At 41.6% G+C, this 17,500-nt stretch overlaps 1 protein-coding gene across 1 annotated transcript in view; it reads left to right on the plus strand.

Annotated features, from left to right (window-relative positions):
• The window catches only part of LOC308302658 (glutamate receptor ionotropic, delta-1-like), a gene marked incomplete at its 3' end in the record, with an annotated part of 243,505 nt that overhangs the window by 213,679 nt on the left and 12,326 nt on the right, over window positions 1–17,500 (plus strand). Inside the window, exons 13-14 of the mRNA XM_080746942.1 lie at window positions 2,881–3,113; window positions 15,663–15,798. Coding sequence (XP_080603068.1) covers window positions 2,881–3,113; window positions 15,663–15,798 — 369 coding nt within the window. The remainder of the gene's footprint in view (window positions 1–2,880; window positions 3,114–15,662; window positions 15,799–17,500) is intronic.

Below are 17,500 nucleotides of genomic sequence, written 5' to 3' on the forward strand. Positions count from 1 at the left end.
GGGATATTTTTTCTCTGAAAAGTGTGCCCAACTTTTGGCTATGAAAAGTGTGCACTGGGATATTTTGGCTATGAAAAGTTTGCCCATCTTGTGGCTATGAAAAGTGTGTTAGGTTTCCAGCGTTGGTAGCCATAATGAGGAATGGTCACACACATGAACTCAGTTGAAATAGTTTTATTTTTCTGGTTCTATCCTCACAGCGTTGTTGTCTCTTCAGCCTCTGTTTACCAAGTGCGCGGGCAAGTCACAGTGGGCACATATAAAATATGTCATCAAGACGCTACCACAGAACACTGGTCATAGACCTTGTAATATATGCGCAGTGCACATCACAAAAACACAATGGATGAGAACACACATTTATCCCAACAAAGTGTGCACTGGGATCTTTTGGCTATGAAAAGTGTGCCCATCTTTTGGCCATGAAAAGTGTGCTCATGTTTTTGGCTATTATGCGATGGCATAATCAATTTTTTTCTGGAGGGTCTAATTGGTACCTAACCCTCACACATCATGCTCCATATATGGACAAGACCATGCCTGGAACTTCATCATTTTAGGGGCAAGTCCACTTGGTCTTTGGTGTTGTCCATTTTTTGAGGGCACAAAGGCCAAATGTCAGCGCAGGAAGGCCTTCAGTGTTAGGGATGATAACCTAATCTGCAATAAAATGATAAATGATGGTATTTACAATCTGATCCATGCTCAGCCCTTAACTCAGGAGAGTTAAGATTTCAGAATCTCAACAAAAGACACTGGTGTCTACATGAAAAGAAAGAGACACTGGTGTCTACTGTCTACATTAGGGTTTAATACCGGGATCCCGGGATCCGGGCTTCCCGGGTAGGGCACACGTAAATTCCCGCCCGGGAATTGGCTGCGGGACCCGTCGTCCCGGAGGTTATGTTTTTTCTTGTTAGAAAATACAATTTACTCGAAGCGCGGAGGCAATTAGACTGCCTGACACGTTATCCTCACCAGCCATGCAAGCATGTCGTCTGTTTAAGCTGTGTGGAAGGATTTTACCAGTCCCTGTGGGCTGTCAAGCAAGCCTGTCATCGAATAGCTGATCTACCATCTCACAACGCAGCGCAAAGTGCTGCATTGTGAGCTTGTAGATCGGCTGTTTTCACTAGGCTAGGCTACTTCTTTAAGTGATGCGGAGAAAATAAACACTGACAGATGTATGATAATGGCACATTTACTTTCGTATTGATGCATTAATTATGCTCTTAACGTTTTTACATGAGCAACTCTCCAGCAAAAAAAAAGGAAACAAATAGCCTACTACAATCAGCTATGAAACGTGAGATTTGCCATAAATTGCCAATATATATAAATGTAACCAATAATAACACATGCATTATTAATGTGTCCACTCCACTCAGTCAATTGGACTCACGAATGGCCACTTTAAAATTGAAATAGCCTACTCTGTTGGTTTGCATTTCCACACAATATATTTTAACCAGAATTAAAACATCTGACAGCACCTTGTGACAGTTTATGAATTGTATTGGCGTAGGCCTACCTGTTTTGCACCGTTTTTTTCTTTTTTTAAATGTATATATTTTTTAACGGGAAATCCCGGGAAGCCCGGGATAAGGTCAGAAAATTCCCGGGATTTAAAATGAGCTAAATTCGGGAAAAATATTAAACCCTAGTCTACATATTGACCAGAAAGAGACACTGGTGTCTACTGTCTACATATTGACAAGAAAGAGACACTGGTGTCTACTGTCTACATATTGACAAGAAAGAGACACTGGTGTCTACTGTCTACATAATGGCCAGAAAGAGACAGAGGAGAAAGTGGTCCAGTCAGCTGGGGCATTAAGGCCACTGTGGTCTCAGGTCATACCATTTTTTGGTGGGGCACAAGGCCAAACTGAAATTCCATGGCCTCCATGAAATTCCTACACTGGCCAAGACACTTTCAAATTAACGTCTGACATCATAGATGTCTGACGTCATAGACCACATGAGACCGTACGTAATAAAGTATTTATATTACAGGTACTTAGATTACAGCGTACAATATAATATAATGTAATAGAGTATTTATATTACAGGTATTTAGATTACATAATGTAATAGAGTATTTATATTACAGGTATTTAGATGACATAATGTAATAGAGTATTTACATTACAGGTATTTATATTACATAATGTAATAGAGTATTTATATTACAGGTATTTAGATTACAGCGTAGGGATCCTACTCCGCAGACCAGAGGAGAAGATGACCATGTTCTCTATAATATAATGTAATAGAGTATTTATATTACAGGTATTTAGATGACATAATGTAATAGAGTATTTATATTACAGGTATTTAGATTACAGCGTAGGGCTCCGCAGACCAGAGGAGAAGATGACCATGTTCTCTATAATATAATGTAACAGAGTATTTATATTCCATAATGTAATAGAGTATTTAGATTACAGGTATTTAGATTACAGCGTAGGGATCCTGCTCCGCAGACCAGAGGAGAAGATGACCATGTTCTCTATAATATAATGTAACAGAGTATTTATATTCCATAATGTAATAGAGTATTTATATTACAGGTATTTAGATTACAGCGTAGGGATCCTGCTCCGCAGACCAGAGGAGAAGATGACCATGTTCTCTCTCCTAGATTACATAATGTAACAGAGTATTTAGATGACATAATGTAATAGAGTATTTATATTACAGGTATTTATATTACATAATGTAATAGAGTATTTATATTACATAATGTAATAGAGTATTTATATTACAGGTATTTACATTACATAATGTAATAGAGTATTTACATTACAGGTATTTAGATTACATAATGTAATAGAGTATTTATATTACAGGTAATGTAATAGAGTATTTACATTACAGGTATTTAGATTATAGCGTAGGGATCCTGCTCCGCAGACCAGAGGAGAAGATGACCATGTTCTCTCTCCTCGCGCCCTTTGACCCCGCCGTGTGGGCCTGCGTTGCCGTGACGATCCCCGTGGTGGGTGGAGTCATCTTCCTGCTCAACAGGCTCCGCCCCTCGCCGTCCCACAATGCACCTGGCTCGCTGCAGAGCGCCATCTGGTTGGTCTACGGGGCCTTGGTACAGCAGGGTGAGCGCACACACACACACACACACACACACACACACACACACACACACACACACACACACACACACACACGTGTTTACATGCGCACGCACACAAGCACACACAGTCAGAGATGGGTGAAAATACATTGAAAAGTATTTTGATACAAAATACAAATACTGGGTCAATAAATGTATCAAAATACAAAATATAAATACAGGCCAGAGAAATGTATTTAAGATTCAAATACGTATTTTGTATTTTGAAAATACATAAATACTTTTTATAAAAATTATGCAATGATTAGTAATTTTATAGATTGACTGCCAAGTATTAAATTAATTGCCTGTCAGAATTTTCGAGACGATACGCGGTCACCGCCTCCTAGTAATTCATTTTCAATGGGAGGCGGGCGGCTATTTGGGCCGTGCGGAGACGTTTTTGGGCGGCGAGGCGAGCGGGCGTGGTCCCGTGAAATCCCCGCGAGCGTGCTTGTTTGTGCGTGCATAAGCGGGTGGTGAGAGATGGATTGTGTTCATTTTTGTGAAATACCGCGTGCGGTAACCGCTGACCCAAGCGGCGGCCATAGCGGTGACCGCGTATCGTGTGGAAGGCACTTAAATTCACCATACTATGGTGTTTGTCTTGAGCAGGCAGCCTAAATGTTTACCACTGTGTACCAGTGTGTGAGAGCTCAGGCTCAGGCCTCAAAACTTCGCTGCGCGGCAGTAAAAGCCGCCCGCCTCTCATTGAAAATTAATTACTAGGAGGCGGTGACCGGGTATCGTCTGGAACCCACTTTACCGTTATCTTGTAAATGAACTATGGCATGAGACTGAATGCAGAGGTGCCTCTGCGCCAGTACTTCATAGAGTGCAAAACCCGCTCTGCCAGCCTTATAATAACTAAAACTGCACTCTGTTGAGGTGCCAACTTGTGCCTTGTGCACCAGCAGAGCGCACCATGAGCTCAACACTGACATCACCACTGGCGAAAATGTGTCTTTCCCCCTACAGTTTAAACCTTTGTGAATGTTTAAAATGTGTCCATTTGAGAATAAAATTACATTAAAAAGTATTTTGTATTTCAAATACAGAAAATACTAGACCTGAAAGTATTTTGATACAAATTACATCCAATTTTTTCCATCCCAGCCAAATACAAATTACAAAATACAAAAAAGTATTTCAAATACGTATTTCAAATACATGTATTTCAAATACTGCCCATCTCTGCACACAGTCATGCATTACTATACTACAACAAGATTCTTCAACAGGGGGGTCCGGGACCCCTAGGGGGTCCTCAGAGTTACTACAGGGGGTCCTCCAAATCTTTGAGTGATAGAAACTTTTTTTTCTCCTTTTTTATATTAACCACTTGAACCCCAGTGTCCATATTCTGAGAACTGTACACAAAAATAGCAGATCTACAAGCGCACAACGCCTCGCGATATGAATTTTGCTGTCAAACAGTACCAGTCAGAACATAACACTCTATAGTAACTAGTACTATCAGAACATAACACTCTATAGTAACTAGTACTATCAGAACATAACACTCTATAGTAACTAGTGCTATCAGAACATAACACTCTATAGTAACTAGTACTATCAGAACATAACACTCTATAGTAACTAGTGCTATCAGAACATAACACTCTATAGTAACTAGTACTATCAGAACATAACACTCTATAGTAACTAGTACTATCAGAACATAACACTCTATAGTAACTAGTACTATCAGAACATAACACTCTATAGTAACTAGTACTATCAGAACATAACACTCTATAGTAACTAGTACTATCAGAACATAACACTATAGTAACTAGTACTATCAGAACATAACACTCTATAGTAACTAGTACTATCAGAACATAACACTCTATAGTAACTAGTACTATCAGAACATAACACTCTATTGTATAGTGCTATCAGAACATAACACTCTATAGTAACTAGTGCTATCAGAACATAACACTCTATAGTAACTAGTGCTATCAGAACATAAGACTCTATAGTAACTAGTAATATCAGAACATAACACTCTATAGTAACTAGTACTATCAGAACATAACACTCTATAGTAACTAGTGCTATCAGAACATAACACTCTATAGTAACTAGTACTATCAGAACATAACACTCTATAGTAACTAGTGCTATCAGAACATAACACTCTACACAGTAACTAGTGCTATCAGAACATAACACTCTATAGTAACTAGTACTACCAGTAAGACTCCCTAATCGGGAGATAAGCGACCGTTGGTCGCTTATCTCCACAAATAGGCCAAAAGTTTGTTTTACCAATTATCAAGACATACGGGCAGTTGACAGTTTGCCATGGTTACTCATTGAAATTGAATCTCCAAATATGGAGATAACCTACGCATCACACTAAGTCTGACCTCACCAGCCCATATTTGGGCATGAGCAACTTATGTCTCCATATATGGAGATATGATGACATCACACAGTCCTCAGCCGATGATGTGGTGTGATGTCATACAATACACAAACGAGCCCTACAGTATAAAGGGGCAATTCTTGCCAGGAAAGAAGCATTTCTTCGACTCAGACCTTATCGCCAGGGTTGGCTTATAGCAGCTGTCGGTAGATAATGCCGGTCTTATATACTCATTGAAGTTGAATCTCCATATATGGAGATAACATACGCATCACACTAAGTCTGACCTCACCAGCCCATATTTGGGCATGAGCAACTTATGTCTCCATATATGGAGATATGATGACATCACACAGTCCTCAGCCGATGATGTGGCGTGATGTCACGCCACATCATCAGCAGTGTGATGTCATACTGATGCGGAGATATGAGCAGGGCAAAGGTGTTACGTGTGACGTGTGACCGACCGACCGACCGACCGACCGACGGCCGGTGGAGGTTTTGATACTAAACTGCGACCTTACGGTCGCAATCAGAACATAACACTCTATAGTAACTAGTACTATCAGAACATAACACTCTATAGTAACTGGTGCTATCAGAACATAACACTCTATAGTAACTAGTACTATCAGAACATAACACTCTACAGTAACTAGTGCTATCAGAACATAACACTCTATAGTAACTAGTACTATCAGAACATACCACTCTATAGTAACTAGTGCTATCAGAACATACCAATCTATAGTAACTAGTGCTATCAGAACATAACACTCTATAGTAACTAGTACTATCAGAACATAACACTCTATAGTAACTAGTGCTATCAGAACATAACACTCTATAGTAACTAGTAATATCAGAACATAACACTCTATAGTAACTAGTACTATCAGAACATAACACTCTATAGTAACTAGTGCTATCAGAACATAACACTCTATATATAACTAGTGCTATCAGAACATAACACTCTATAGTAACTAGTGCTATCAGAACATAACACTCTATAGTAACTAGTACTATCAGAACATAACACTCTATAGTAACTAGTGCTATCAGAACATAACACTCTATAGTAACTAGTGCTATCAGAACATAACACTCTATAGTAACTAGTACTATCAGAACATACCACTCTATAGTAACTAGTGCTATCAGAACATAACACTCTATAGTAACTAGTAATATCAGAACATAACACTCTATAGTAACTAGTACTATCAGAACATAACACTCTATAGTAACTAGTGCTATCAGAACATAACACTCTATAGTAACTAGTGCTATCAGAACATAACACTCTATAGTAACTAGTACTATCAGAACATAACACTCTATAGTAACTAGTGCTATCAGAACATAACACTCTATAGTAACTAGTACTATCAGAACATAACACTCTATAGTAACTAGTGCTATCAGAACATAACACTCTATATATAACTAGTGCTATCAGAACATACCACTCTATAGTAACTAGTAATATCAGAACATACCACTCTATAGTAACTAGTACTATCAGAACATAACACTCTATAGTAACTAGTGCTATCAGAACATAACACTCTATAGTTGTTAAATGGATAGGTGATGGGGTGTGTGTTCCTAGGTGTAATCACCGCAGGGTGTTGACAAAAACACACAGGATGTCCAGAATTGTATTTTAATTTCCCTTGTGCATATGGTTCTGAAACAGTAACAACATAGCATCATAAATCTCACGAATAATCTCACAAATTATATAATACCAATAATCAGGAAAATAATACACATTCAGTTGTATCCCAAACAACCCACATTATGCATATTAATATCCAGCCAACTGTGCATGCAAGTAAATCAAGAATTAGTATAGGCAGTTTTTACATAGAATCATCAAACAAGGTTTCTTTAGGCTGATAATACAACTGAAAACTAAACTCACCCATGTAATGCACGCACAAACACAGAGGGAAAAAATGTGTGACTGTTCACAGTGGCAAACTGGAGGTAACTGACAACTAACAGATTAACCAGGTGCTGATGAGGTGGCTTAATTAGGGGCTTCAAAAGGGCTTAGATTATTAATTAGGTCAAGCCGACTTGTAGCAGACTTCAAAGGGCCTAGATCAGCTAGAGCAATCAACTGGAGCAGTAGACTTTTCAACACCCGCCCCAATTTACATGGTAAATTACACTACAGAAAAGTCTTAATTATCTTTGTCAGGGAGGGATGGCAAGCAGACAAGCTTGCTCACTGGACTTGTGTACAAACTTCAAGGAATTTCGTAACGTTCGGATCCTCCCATCAGCTCCAGCTGTGCCTCTGGTCACTTCGCCCACTGGCCAGAGAGCTTTTGGCAATTGTCGATCAGTGACCACGACAACTGTCCCCTCCTTGAGGCTTGTGGCAGAACCTAAGGCCCATTTGTGTTGTACCTGCAGACCAGGTAAGTATCTCTTCATACGGCGGGCCTGGGAACGATCCGAAAGGACCAGACTGTTACTCTTACGCTTTCTGCTGAGCATCTTAGACATAAAGGATACCACTTGTGGAAGAGCAGAGTCTGCCCGCCCCATCAGCAGACTGTTTGAAGTGGCTGGCTTTTCTGACCATATTTCTCCGTCATCACAGTCCTGCTTAGGACGGTGTATGGTTTCCCTTACAGGCAACTCAGATTCAGTGGGCCACTTGTCTGGAGCTTGCGACTGGGAAGGCAGTGACTGATTATTGCTACCTGTTACGTTATCTGCAGTGGGGGAAACTATGCCTGTGAACATGCACTGCTGTTCAGGAAGTTGGGGTTGAAGGCCGCTGACAGGCCCTTGCAATGTCCAGCCCAGCCTAGTTCGGATGGCAGCTGGACTTCCTGGTGGTCCAAAACGCACAGGTCCAAGGGCCGTAATTAGATGGTGGTGATCAGAGCCAATGAGCAGTAATGGGCGGACTTGATCAAAGCCCTGAAGAGGGAGGCCTTCGAGATGACTATACTTCTGCTTCAGGGCTGCCACTGGATGAGAATGTCTTGCTAACCCCAAATTCTCTGCTGTAAAGGCATTCTGTATCTTACATCTCTTGCCTGGCTGGAAGGTGGGAGCAACCGTAAAGGACACCCTGGCTCCCTGTACCACCTGAGTATCTTGCCTCACGGTCCTCAATATGAGGTCTTCTGGATGGCCTCTAAGCCCAAGATGCACTGCAGCGTCATGTAGCAGAATCGTTCGCTCTGAGCCATCATCAAGGATGGCATATGTCATCAGTGAACGGTTACCGTGACGCAGCAGCACCTTGGTTACCTTCAGTAGGACTTTACTGCAACCAGCTGGCCTGTCCAGGTACAGGGTCTGACTTTCTGAGGGCTGTACAGGGCTCTCACTTCTAGGTGTACAGTTGATGTCATGGAGGACTGTTAAATGCTTTCCCTTACAGGCCTGACAGGTGGCTTTTAACCCACATTGTGCAGCCTGATGTTTTCCTCCACACTTCCAGCACTTATTATTGGACTTAATCCACTGGGTCTTCAGTTCACTTGTCAGTTGTTTGAAATTGGTACATTGATTAAGGTAATGTTGATGATTATCACAGTATTGACAGTAAATCTTCGTCTCATAGTCTCTGGCTTCTGAGTGTGTTTCCGTTGCAGGGCTAATTTCAGCTTCGTCCAGGCTATGGAAAATTGTTGCTGTCCGATGTGATGTTCTCTGCTCCTTTCCTCCCTCCTTCCATCTACCAACGTGATCCCTTGCTTCTTCCCTGCTTACTTCGCTTTCCATAGGCTGCACCTTCAGCTCAAACTCCAGCCATTCCGAGAAGTCTAGGAGATTCGGAACCGGGTTCCTGCTCGGATGGATATATCGTTTGAAGTTGGCCTTCAGATCATGTGGCAGTTTGGACATGAGCCTAGCGACGTGGGAGCCACACTTGAGCTCAAAAGCTCCCTTCTCTCCTTGTTGGTCTAGCATACCAACCAATGCACGGACTCTCAAGCCAAATTTGCGGAAGGCCGACGTATCACCAATGCGGATGCATGGGCCATCCATGAGTTCGGCAATCCTTTGTAGGGACAATCGATGGGGCTGTCCATAATACTCATTTAGTGACCGCATGGTGTAAGTATAGGGATACCGGGAATTGCTGTATGAATCAGCAATGAGAAGGGCATCCTCAAACTTAAGGTGCTCTAACAGGATCTGGTATTTAAAGCGTTCCGTAGCGTCCTGTGGAAGAATATTTTCCAGTGCAATCTTCAGTCTAGCAAATTGACGTGGATCCTCCGCTGTAAAGTCAGGGATTGAAGGTTTTGGACCCCTGTAGATTCTCTCTTGAGTTGGGGGTGAAAGAGAGCGATGGCGAGAACCTCCAGACGAGGAATATCGAGAGGGAGAGCACCGCTGACTATATCTATAGTGCTGATGAGGCGATGGTGACCGGTATCTGTGGTGTCTGGAGCGAGGGGATGGGGACCGATACTGATGCTGTCTGTGGTCCCTGGAGTGAGGGCGAGGGGATGGGGACCGGTACTGATGCTTTCTGCGGTCTCTGGAGTGAGGGCGAGGGGATGGGGACCGGTACTGATGCTGTCTGCGGTCCCTGGAGTGAGGGCGAGGGGATGGGGACCAGTACTGACGCTGTCTGAGGTCCCTGAAGTGAGGGTCAGGAGCTGGGGACCGGTACTGGCGCCGTCTGTGGTCCCTGCTGTAAGGGTCAGGAGATGTGGACCGGTAACAGTGCTTTCTGTGGTCCCTGGAGCGAGGGGATGTGGACCGGTAATGGCGCTCTCTGTGTTGAGAATAGCCCTCCTGGTTGGGGACTCTACTAGCCTGGGCATGGAGCTGCAGCTCAGGCTGACCTTTTGTTGGATGCACGCGTTGATCTGGTAAGGCAGACTGAGTTGGGCCCTTCTGGTCATGTCGCTGCATATGCTGACGTGATGAGGTGGGTTTAAGCTTTATTCTCTGTATTGAATCTGCCATGTCATTGACGCCGTCTTGTTTGTATTCTGCGGTCTGTGGCCCCTCGGCTCCTGGGAGCCGACTGGTGCGTGTGGCAGTTTTATTGCTGGGCAGTGGCACTGCAGCTTCCCTTTGATCCATCCTGTTCCTCTCCTTTATCATGGCTTTTGCACCTCCAGATTGGCTGTACTCGGATTCCTCATCTGAGGAACATTGAGGTATTTGCAACTCTCCACGATCCACAACATCCTCTACTGTATAGCCCCACCTGTCCAGCTCTACCCATTGGGTGAAGAGTGTCTTCTTGGCATCTCCCTCATGCTGGTACCGGGCAGCTAGTACGTCTGGATCACTATGGCGCTGGGTGGCACGCCTGGAGCGGACATCTGGTCCTAACTCTTCAGATTGAATTCTGGACATCTCCTTGGCAATCACAATTTCCAGCTCGAAGGACCAATGTTAAATGGATAGGTGATGGGGTGTGTGTTCCTAGGTGTAATCACCGCAGGGTGTTGACAAAAACACACAGGATGTCCAGAATTGTATTTTAATTTCCCTTGTGCATATGGTTCTGAAACAGTAACAACATAGCATCATAAATCTCACGAATAATCTCACAAATTATATAATACCAATAATCAGGAAAATAATACACATTCAGTTGTATCCCAAACAACCCACATTATGCATATTAATATCCAGCCAACTGTGCATGCAAGTAAATCAAGAATTAGTATAGGCAGTTTTTACATAGAATCATCAAACAAGGTTTCTTTAGGCTGATAATACAACTGAAAACTAAACTCACCCATGTAATGCACGCACAAACACAGAGGGAAAAAATGTGTGACTGTTCACAGTGGCAAACTGGAGGTAACTGACAACTAACAGATTAACCAGGTGCTGATGAGGTGGCTTAATTAGGGGCTTCAAAAGGGCTTAGATTATTAATTAGGTCAAGCCGACTTGTAGCAGACTTCAAAGGGCCTAGATCAGCTAGAGCAATCAACTGGAGCAGTAGACTTTTCAACAATAGTAACTAGTACTATCAGAACATAACACTCTATAGTAACTAGTACTATCAGAACATAACACTCTATAGTAACTAGTACTATCAGAACATAACACTCTATAGTAACTAGTACTATCAGAACATAACACTCTATAGTAACTAGTACTATCAGAACATAACACTCTATAGTAACTAGTGCTATCAGAACATAACACTCTATAGTAACTAGTGCTATCAGAACATAACACTCTATAGTAACTAGTACTATCAGAACATAACACTCTATAGTAACTAGTGCTATCAGAACATAACACTCTATAGTAACTAGTGCTATCAGAACATAACACTCTATAGTAACTAGTACTATCAGAACATAACACTCTATAGTAACTAGTACTATCAGAACATAACACTCTATAGTAACTAGTGCTATCAGAACATAACACTCTATAGTAACTAGTGCTATCAGAACATAACACTCTATAGTAACTAGTACTATCAGAACATAAAACTCTATAGTAACTAGTGCTATCAGAACATAACACTCTATAGTAACTAGTACTATCAGAACATAACACTCTATAGTAACTAGTGCTATCAGAACATAACACTCTATAGTAACTAGTGCTATCAGAACATAACACTCTATAGTAACTAGTACTATCAGAACATAACACTCTATAGTAACTAGTGCTATCAGAACATAACACTCTATAGTAACTAGTGCTATCAGAACATAACACTCTATAGTAACTAGTACTATCAGAACATAACACTCTATAGTAACTAGTGCTATCAGAACATAACACTCTATAGTAACTAGTACTATCAGAACATAACACTCTATAGTAACTAGTGCTATCAGAACATAACACTCTATAGTAACTAGTGCTATCAGAACATAACACTCTATAGTAACTAGTGCTATCAGAACATAACACTCTATAGTAACTAGTACTATCAGAACATAACACTCTATAGTAACTAGTACTATCAGAACATAACACTCTATAGTAACTAGTGCTATCAGAACATAACACTCTATAGTAACTAGTGCTATCAGAACATAACACTCTATAGTAACTAGTACTATCAGAACATAAAACTCTATAGTAACTAGTGCTATCAGAACATAACACTCTATAGTAACTAGTACTATCAGAACATAACACTCTATAGTAACTAGTGCTATCAGAACATAACACTCTATAGTAACTAGTGCTATCAGAACATAACACTCTATAGTAACTAGTACTATCAGAACATAACACTCTATAGTAACTAGTGCTATCAGAACATAACACTCTATAGTAACTAGTACTATCAGAACATAACACTCTGTAGTAACTAGTACTATCAGAAAATAGACACATATTATTATTTGAATGAAATTAAATCACTTACCCTACCTTTATTTTTTTTATCCCACGATTTTTGCAACCCATTTCTTTCTCTTTTTTCTCACTCTGTGACAATTATCTAATGTAATCCTGGGCTCTGCTCTCCCTCTGCCACGCCTGGGGAGAGCAACGGACTGACCTCATGCTTCCTTCTATGCATGAGGAGTCCAAGCCACTACTTTTCACCTGACAGGGGGGAGTTTCACCCGGTTGGACGTAGCGCGTGGATAGAACACGTTATTCCAACCAGTTCCTTTCCCCTCCATCAGGCTGGCCAGGGGGAGGCAGTATAGAGACCAGGATTACTGCGTGTTTTTGTGAGGGTATCTACCCTAGGAGACATGGGGAGAACATGCAAACTCCACACAGAAAGGCCATTTTGCCAACCCCACCTAGGGTGTTGGCACAGCAATATTTTGAATAATTATTTGCCACCGTGCCTATTCAATCAATCTCTCTTTCTCTCTCTCTCTCTCTCTCTCTCTCTCTCTCTCTCTCTCTCTCTCTCTCTCTCTCTCCCCCCCCATGGATCAGGATGTAATTAATTCATGTATTAATGATGGTCGTTATAATATAAATGTTTAATGAGACTGGTGTCTCCAGACAGTCTGACTGCAGTCTGCTCTGTAACTCTGAGAGTGTTCACATGAACCTGTCTGAGTTCATGTTTATGTCAGCAAGCTTACTAATGTGCTTTCTGCTTTATCTATCTATCTATCTATCTATCTGTCTATCTGTCTGTCTGTCTGTCTGTCTGTCTGTCTGTCTGTCTGTCTGTCTGTCTGTCTGTCTGTCTGTCTATCTATCTATCTATCTATCTATCTATCTGTCTATCTATATATGATACATGGGCTACGATTCGATTCAGAGATGATAAATGCTACATACAGAATGATTTGATGCGATTCGATTCGAAACTTTAGGGGCGTCAATTGGGTATGGCAGGGGTATGCAGCTGCCATACCCTGGATCCAGGGGGGGGGGGGGGGGGGGGGGAAATAAAAGTTACTTTTAAATATAAATCCATGAATGTCCCTTAGTCTGTGCTGGTTATTATGTTGTTAAATTACAGTAAAATAACTACAAATGCAAAATTTAACAAAATGGTCACTTTAACAAGGTATTATACGCTTACGTATTCTACCCATCTTGACATAATGGTACAGGTGCAATTCATTGTTGTTAATTGTGGCACGTTTACTATAGCAAGAAACCGTAGAAAAATGTAATGTACTTCTTAAAATAAATGTATCATGCCTGTTGCTAAGGTATGGCAACATGACTGACACCAGTCATGTTGCCATAGCTTTTGCTGAACTGATGCCACTGTGAAACATCTCCATGAATGCAGATCTTCATGGGATGTTTATCATTGATAGACAGGGTCAGGGTCAGTAGCAGTAGTGGAACAAGAACTTTGTGTTTTTAGTACTTGAGTAAAAGTCCCAATGCTGCAATGTAGAAATACTCGGTTACAAGTAAAAGTCAGGAATAAAAAAATGTACTTGAGCAATGTGTGTGTGTGTGTGTGTGTGTGTGTGTGTGTGTGTGTGTGTGTGTGTGTGTGTGTGTGTGTGTGTGTGTGTGTGTGTGTGTGTGTGTGTGTGTGTGTCAGTGGCGTCAGTTCAGCAAAAGCTAAGGCATGGCAAAGATGGAAGTCCTCATGGAAAAGAGGCATTACATTTTGTATAACACGGTTCTATTGTGAAAATAGAAATAGCGCAGCGCGAGGCGTTGTGAGCATGTAGATCGGCTATTTTCACAATGAAGTTTTGTCATTTTTTTTTATTTTATTTTTTACACAGGTTTCTATGGTTTCTTGGGCTGGATATGGCAGCCTGGAACGGTTGCTCAAGTGCAGCTAAACTTGGCATGTTAGTAAACGTGCCACAATTAACAATAATGCATTGCACCTGTGCAGCTGACCTGCGGAACCTGGGAATATACCATTCTGTGGAGAATATAATTATAATACCTTGTTAAAGTGACCATTTTTTTGTTAAATTTGTAGTTATTTTTACTGTAATTTAACAACATAATAACCAGCGCAGATAGACAAAGAGACATTCATGGATTTATTTATATTTAAAAGTAACTTTTATTTCCCCCCCCTGGCAGCTGCATACCCCCTGCCATACCCAATTGACGCCCCTGGTGTGTGTGTGTGTGTGTGTGTGTGTGTGTGTGTGTGTGTGTGTGTGTGTGTGTGTGTGTGTGTGTGTGTGTGTGTGTGTGTGTGTGTGTTTGTGTGTGTGTGTGTGTGTGTGTGTGTGCGTGTGCACGCATGTGTCTGTGTGTGTGTGTGTGCGTGCGTGTGCGTGTGCGTGTGCTTCTGTGTCTGTGTCTGTGTCTGTGTCTGTGTGTGCGTGTGTGTGTGCGTGTGCGTGTCTGTGACTGTCTGTGTCTGTGTCTGTGTGCGTGTGCGTGTGTGTGTGTGTGACTTGGACATGTACATAGGTTGGTTGTAAGAGGCTTCCAACAACTTGGGATGCCAAAAAAAGCAGCTAAACGGCTTGCAAAGTTCTGTGCAATCTCTTCTACTATCGGCTATCTACTAAAGGCGTTGTTATTTGTACCCTTGAATGGTGTGTGGTTTTTGGATATTTGTCCAGGATTTGCTGACTGTACATTATTTACAGCACCTTGTAATATTTGTGTCCTTGTACTTGTATCTCTTTTGTGGACATAAATAAATGATGTGTGTGCGATGTGTGTGTGCGATGTGTGTGTGCGATGTGCATGTGCACGTGCGTGCGTGCGTGCGTGCGTGCGTGCGTGCGTGCGTGCGTGCGTGCGTATCTCTAGGTGTGGACAGTATCTCCAGCCTGGCGGTCAGGTTGGTCATGGCTTCATGGTGGATGTTCACACTCATCGTCTGCTCCTCCTACACCGCTAACCTGGCCGCGTACCTGACCGTGGCGCGCATGGACACACACATCAGGTACGCACGCACGCACGCACGCTCGCGCTAATACTCTACACCAGGGGTTTTCAAAGTGGGTGACGGGGCACCCTGGGGTGCCGCGACGGCAGTCCTGGGGTGCCGCGAGATAATTTGATAATATTTGGAATTCATTTGGACACTTAGTATCATTTTAAACTTGAAGTACAAAGTTATTTTCAGTCAGTTCTAACCAAAATGGCTGTTATCTCAACGTTTTCCTCGCAACACAATCACTAAAATATCGTCACTGTCGGGCAGAAACCTTGTACCTCCAAGTTTCAAATGCGTACCTATTTTGGTAAAGCAAAGCCCTGCTTCATCATACAAGACTCTTGCACAAAACTAGTGAAAACAGCCGATCTACAAGCACAACGCTCTACAAGCTTGTGTGCTTGTAGATCTGCTGTTTTCACTAGTTTAGTACATTTTATAGATGAATACAAAACGAACAACGATAGGCTATAAATGTAAGGTGCTGGGAGTGAAAATTATAATGTAGGGGTGCCTCAGATTAAAAAAATATTTATGGGGTGCCCTGAGACAAAAAAGTTTGGGAACCCCTTCCCTACACACAATCAAATCGGTACAGATTATTTATTTTTGCTCAGGCCGGGAAATCGAGCCTGGGACCTTCGGCGTCCACTCTACCCGCTCAGCTAAGCTAGTGGAGCCATGCAACCAATAGTCGGAGGCCTTTGGGATTTTTCGTGCTAATCAGTCTAAAAGCGCCACATTTTGCACAGATGTAGCCCAGGGCATGCTCTAATGATTTAGCTAGGTTGCCCGAGTTGGCGACCTTCGGGGTTGCCACAGCGGCCAAATCAAGTTGGGCTCCCATCGACTTTCTATACAGGAGGAAAATACCCAGAATAACAGGGGTTTGTCATGATGGTGAATCCATTGCAAGCCTTAATTATTTTATACTTAAGCTATTGAAAAATAGCAGATCTACAAGCTCACATCGCGGCACTGGTGAAAATGTGTGGACATCTTTGAATATATGTATTTTTTAAGCGAACATTTGTAACTCAAATTTTGCTTCTGGGGGGGGGTCCCTGGAACTAAATATTTTAAATATTTATTTCAATGAGTTCACGCACCATAGATTTATGAGTCATAATGTCCAAGGAGTGTCTGTATGAGAGGTACAGGTCCTCCAGGGAGGTCATTAAGTCCATGTGAAAAAAACACAAGAATTCTCTAAACAGTTTGTATTGTTGCTGCATGGCACGAACCATCCCACTAAACAATTTGAACTAGAAGTCTAAGTTTATACGTATAAAAATGGTCTACCAGAGGTATAGATATGCAAGTGTCGTATGTCTACGTTTATACCTGGGTCTAAATTTAGACGTCTAATAGACGTCTATATTTAGACCTTAACGGCCGGACGTCTATTAGAAGTCTAAATTTAGACCCAGGTATAAACTTATATTAGACGTCTAGTCTAAGTTTAGACGTCTAAAAACGTCTAAAAAACTTGCATATCTACACCTCTGGTAGACCATTTTTATACGTATAAACCTAGACGTCTAGTATAAGTTTAGAGGTATATTAGACGTCTAATATACCTCAAAATGTTTGCTGGGATACTGATGTGTGGATCTACAATGGCTGTATACTGTATGTTCCCATTTACAACTGTTTTTATTTTATTTGTGACGCTTGCTTTGGCAATGTAAACGTATGGATGTTTCCT

This window comes from Nannobrachium achirus, assembly GCF_963921795.1.
Source record: "Nannobrachium achirus genome assembly, chromosome: 18".
In the NCBI taxonomy this organism is placed as follows: domain Eukaryota; kingdom Metazoa; phylum Chordata; class Actinopteri; order Myctophiformes; family Myctophidae; genus Nannobrachium; species Nannobrachium achirus.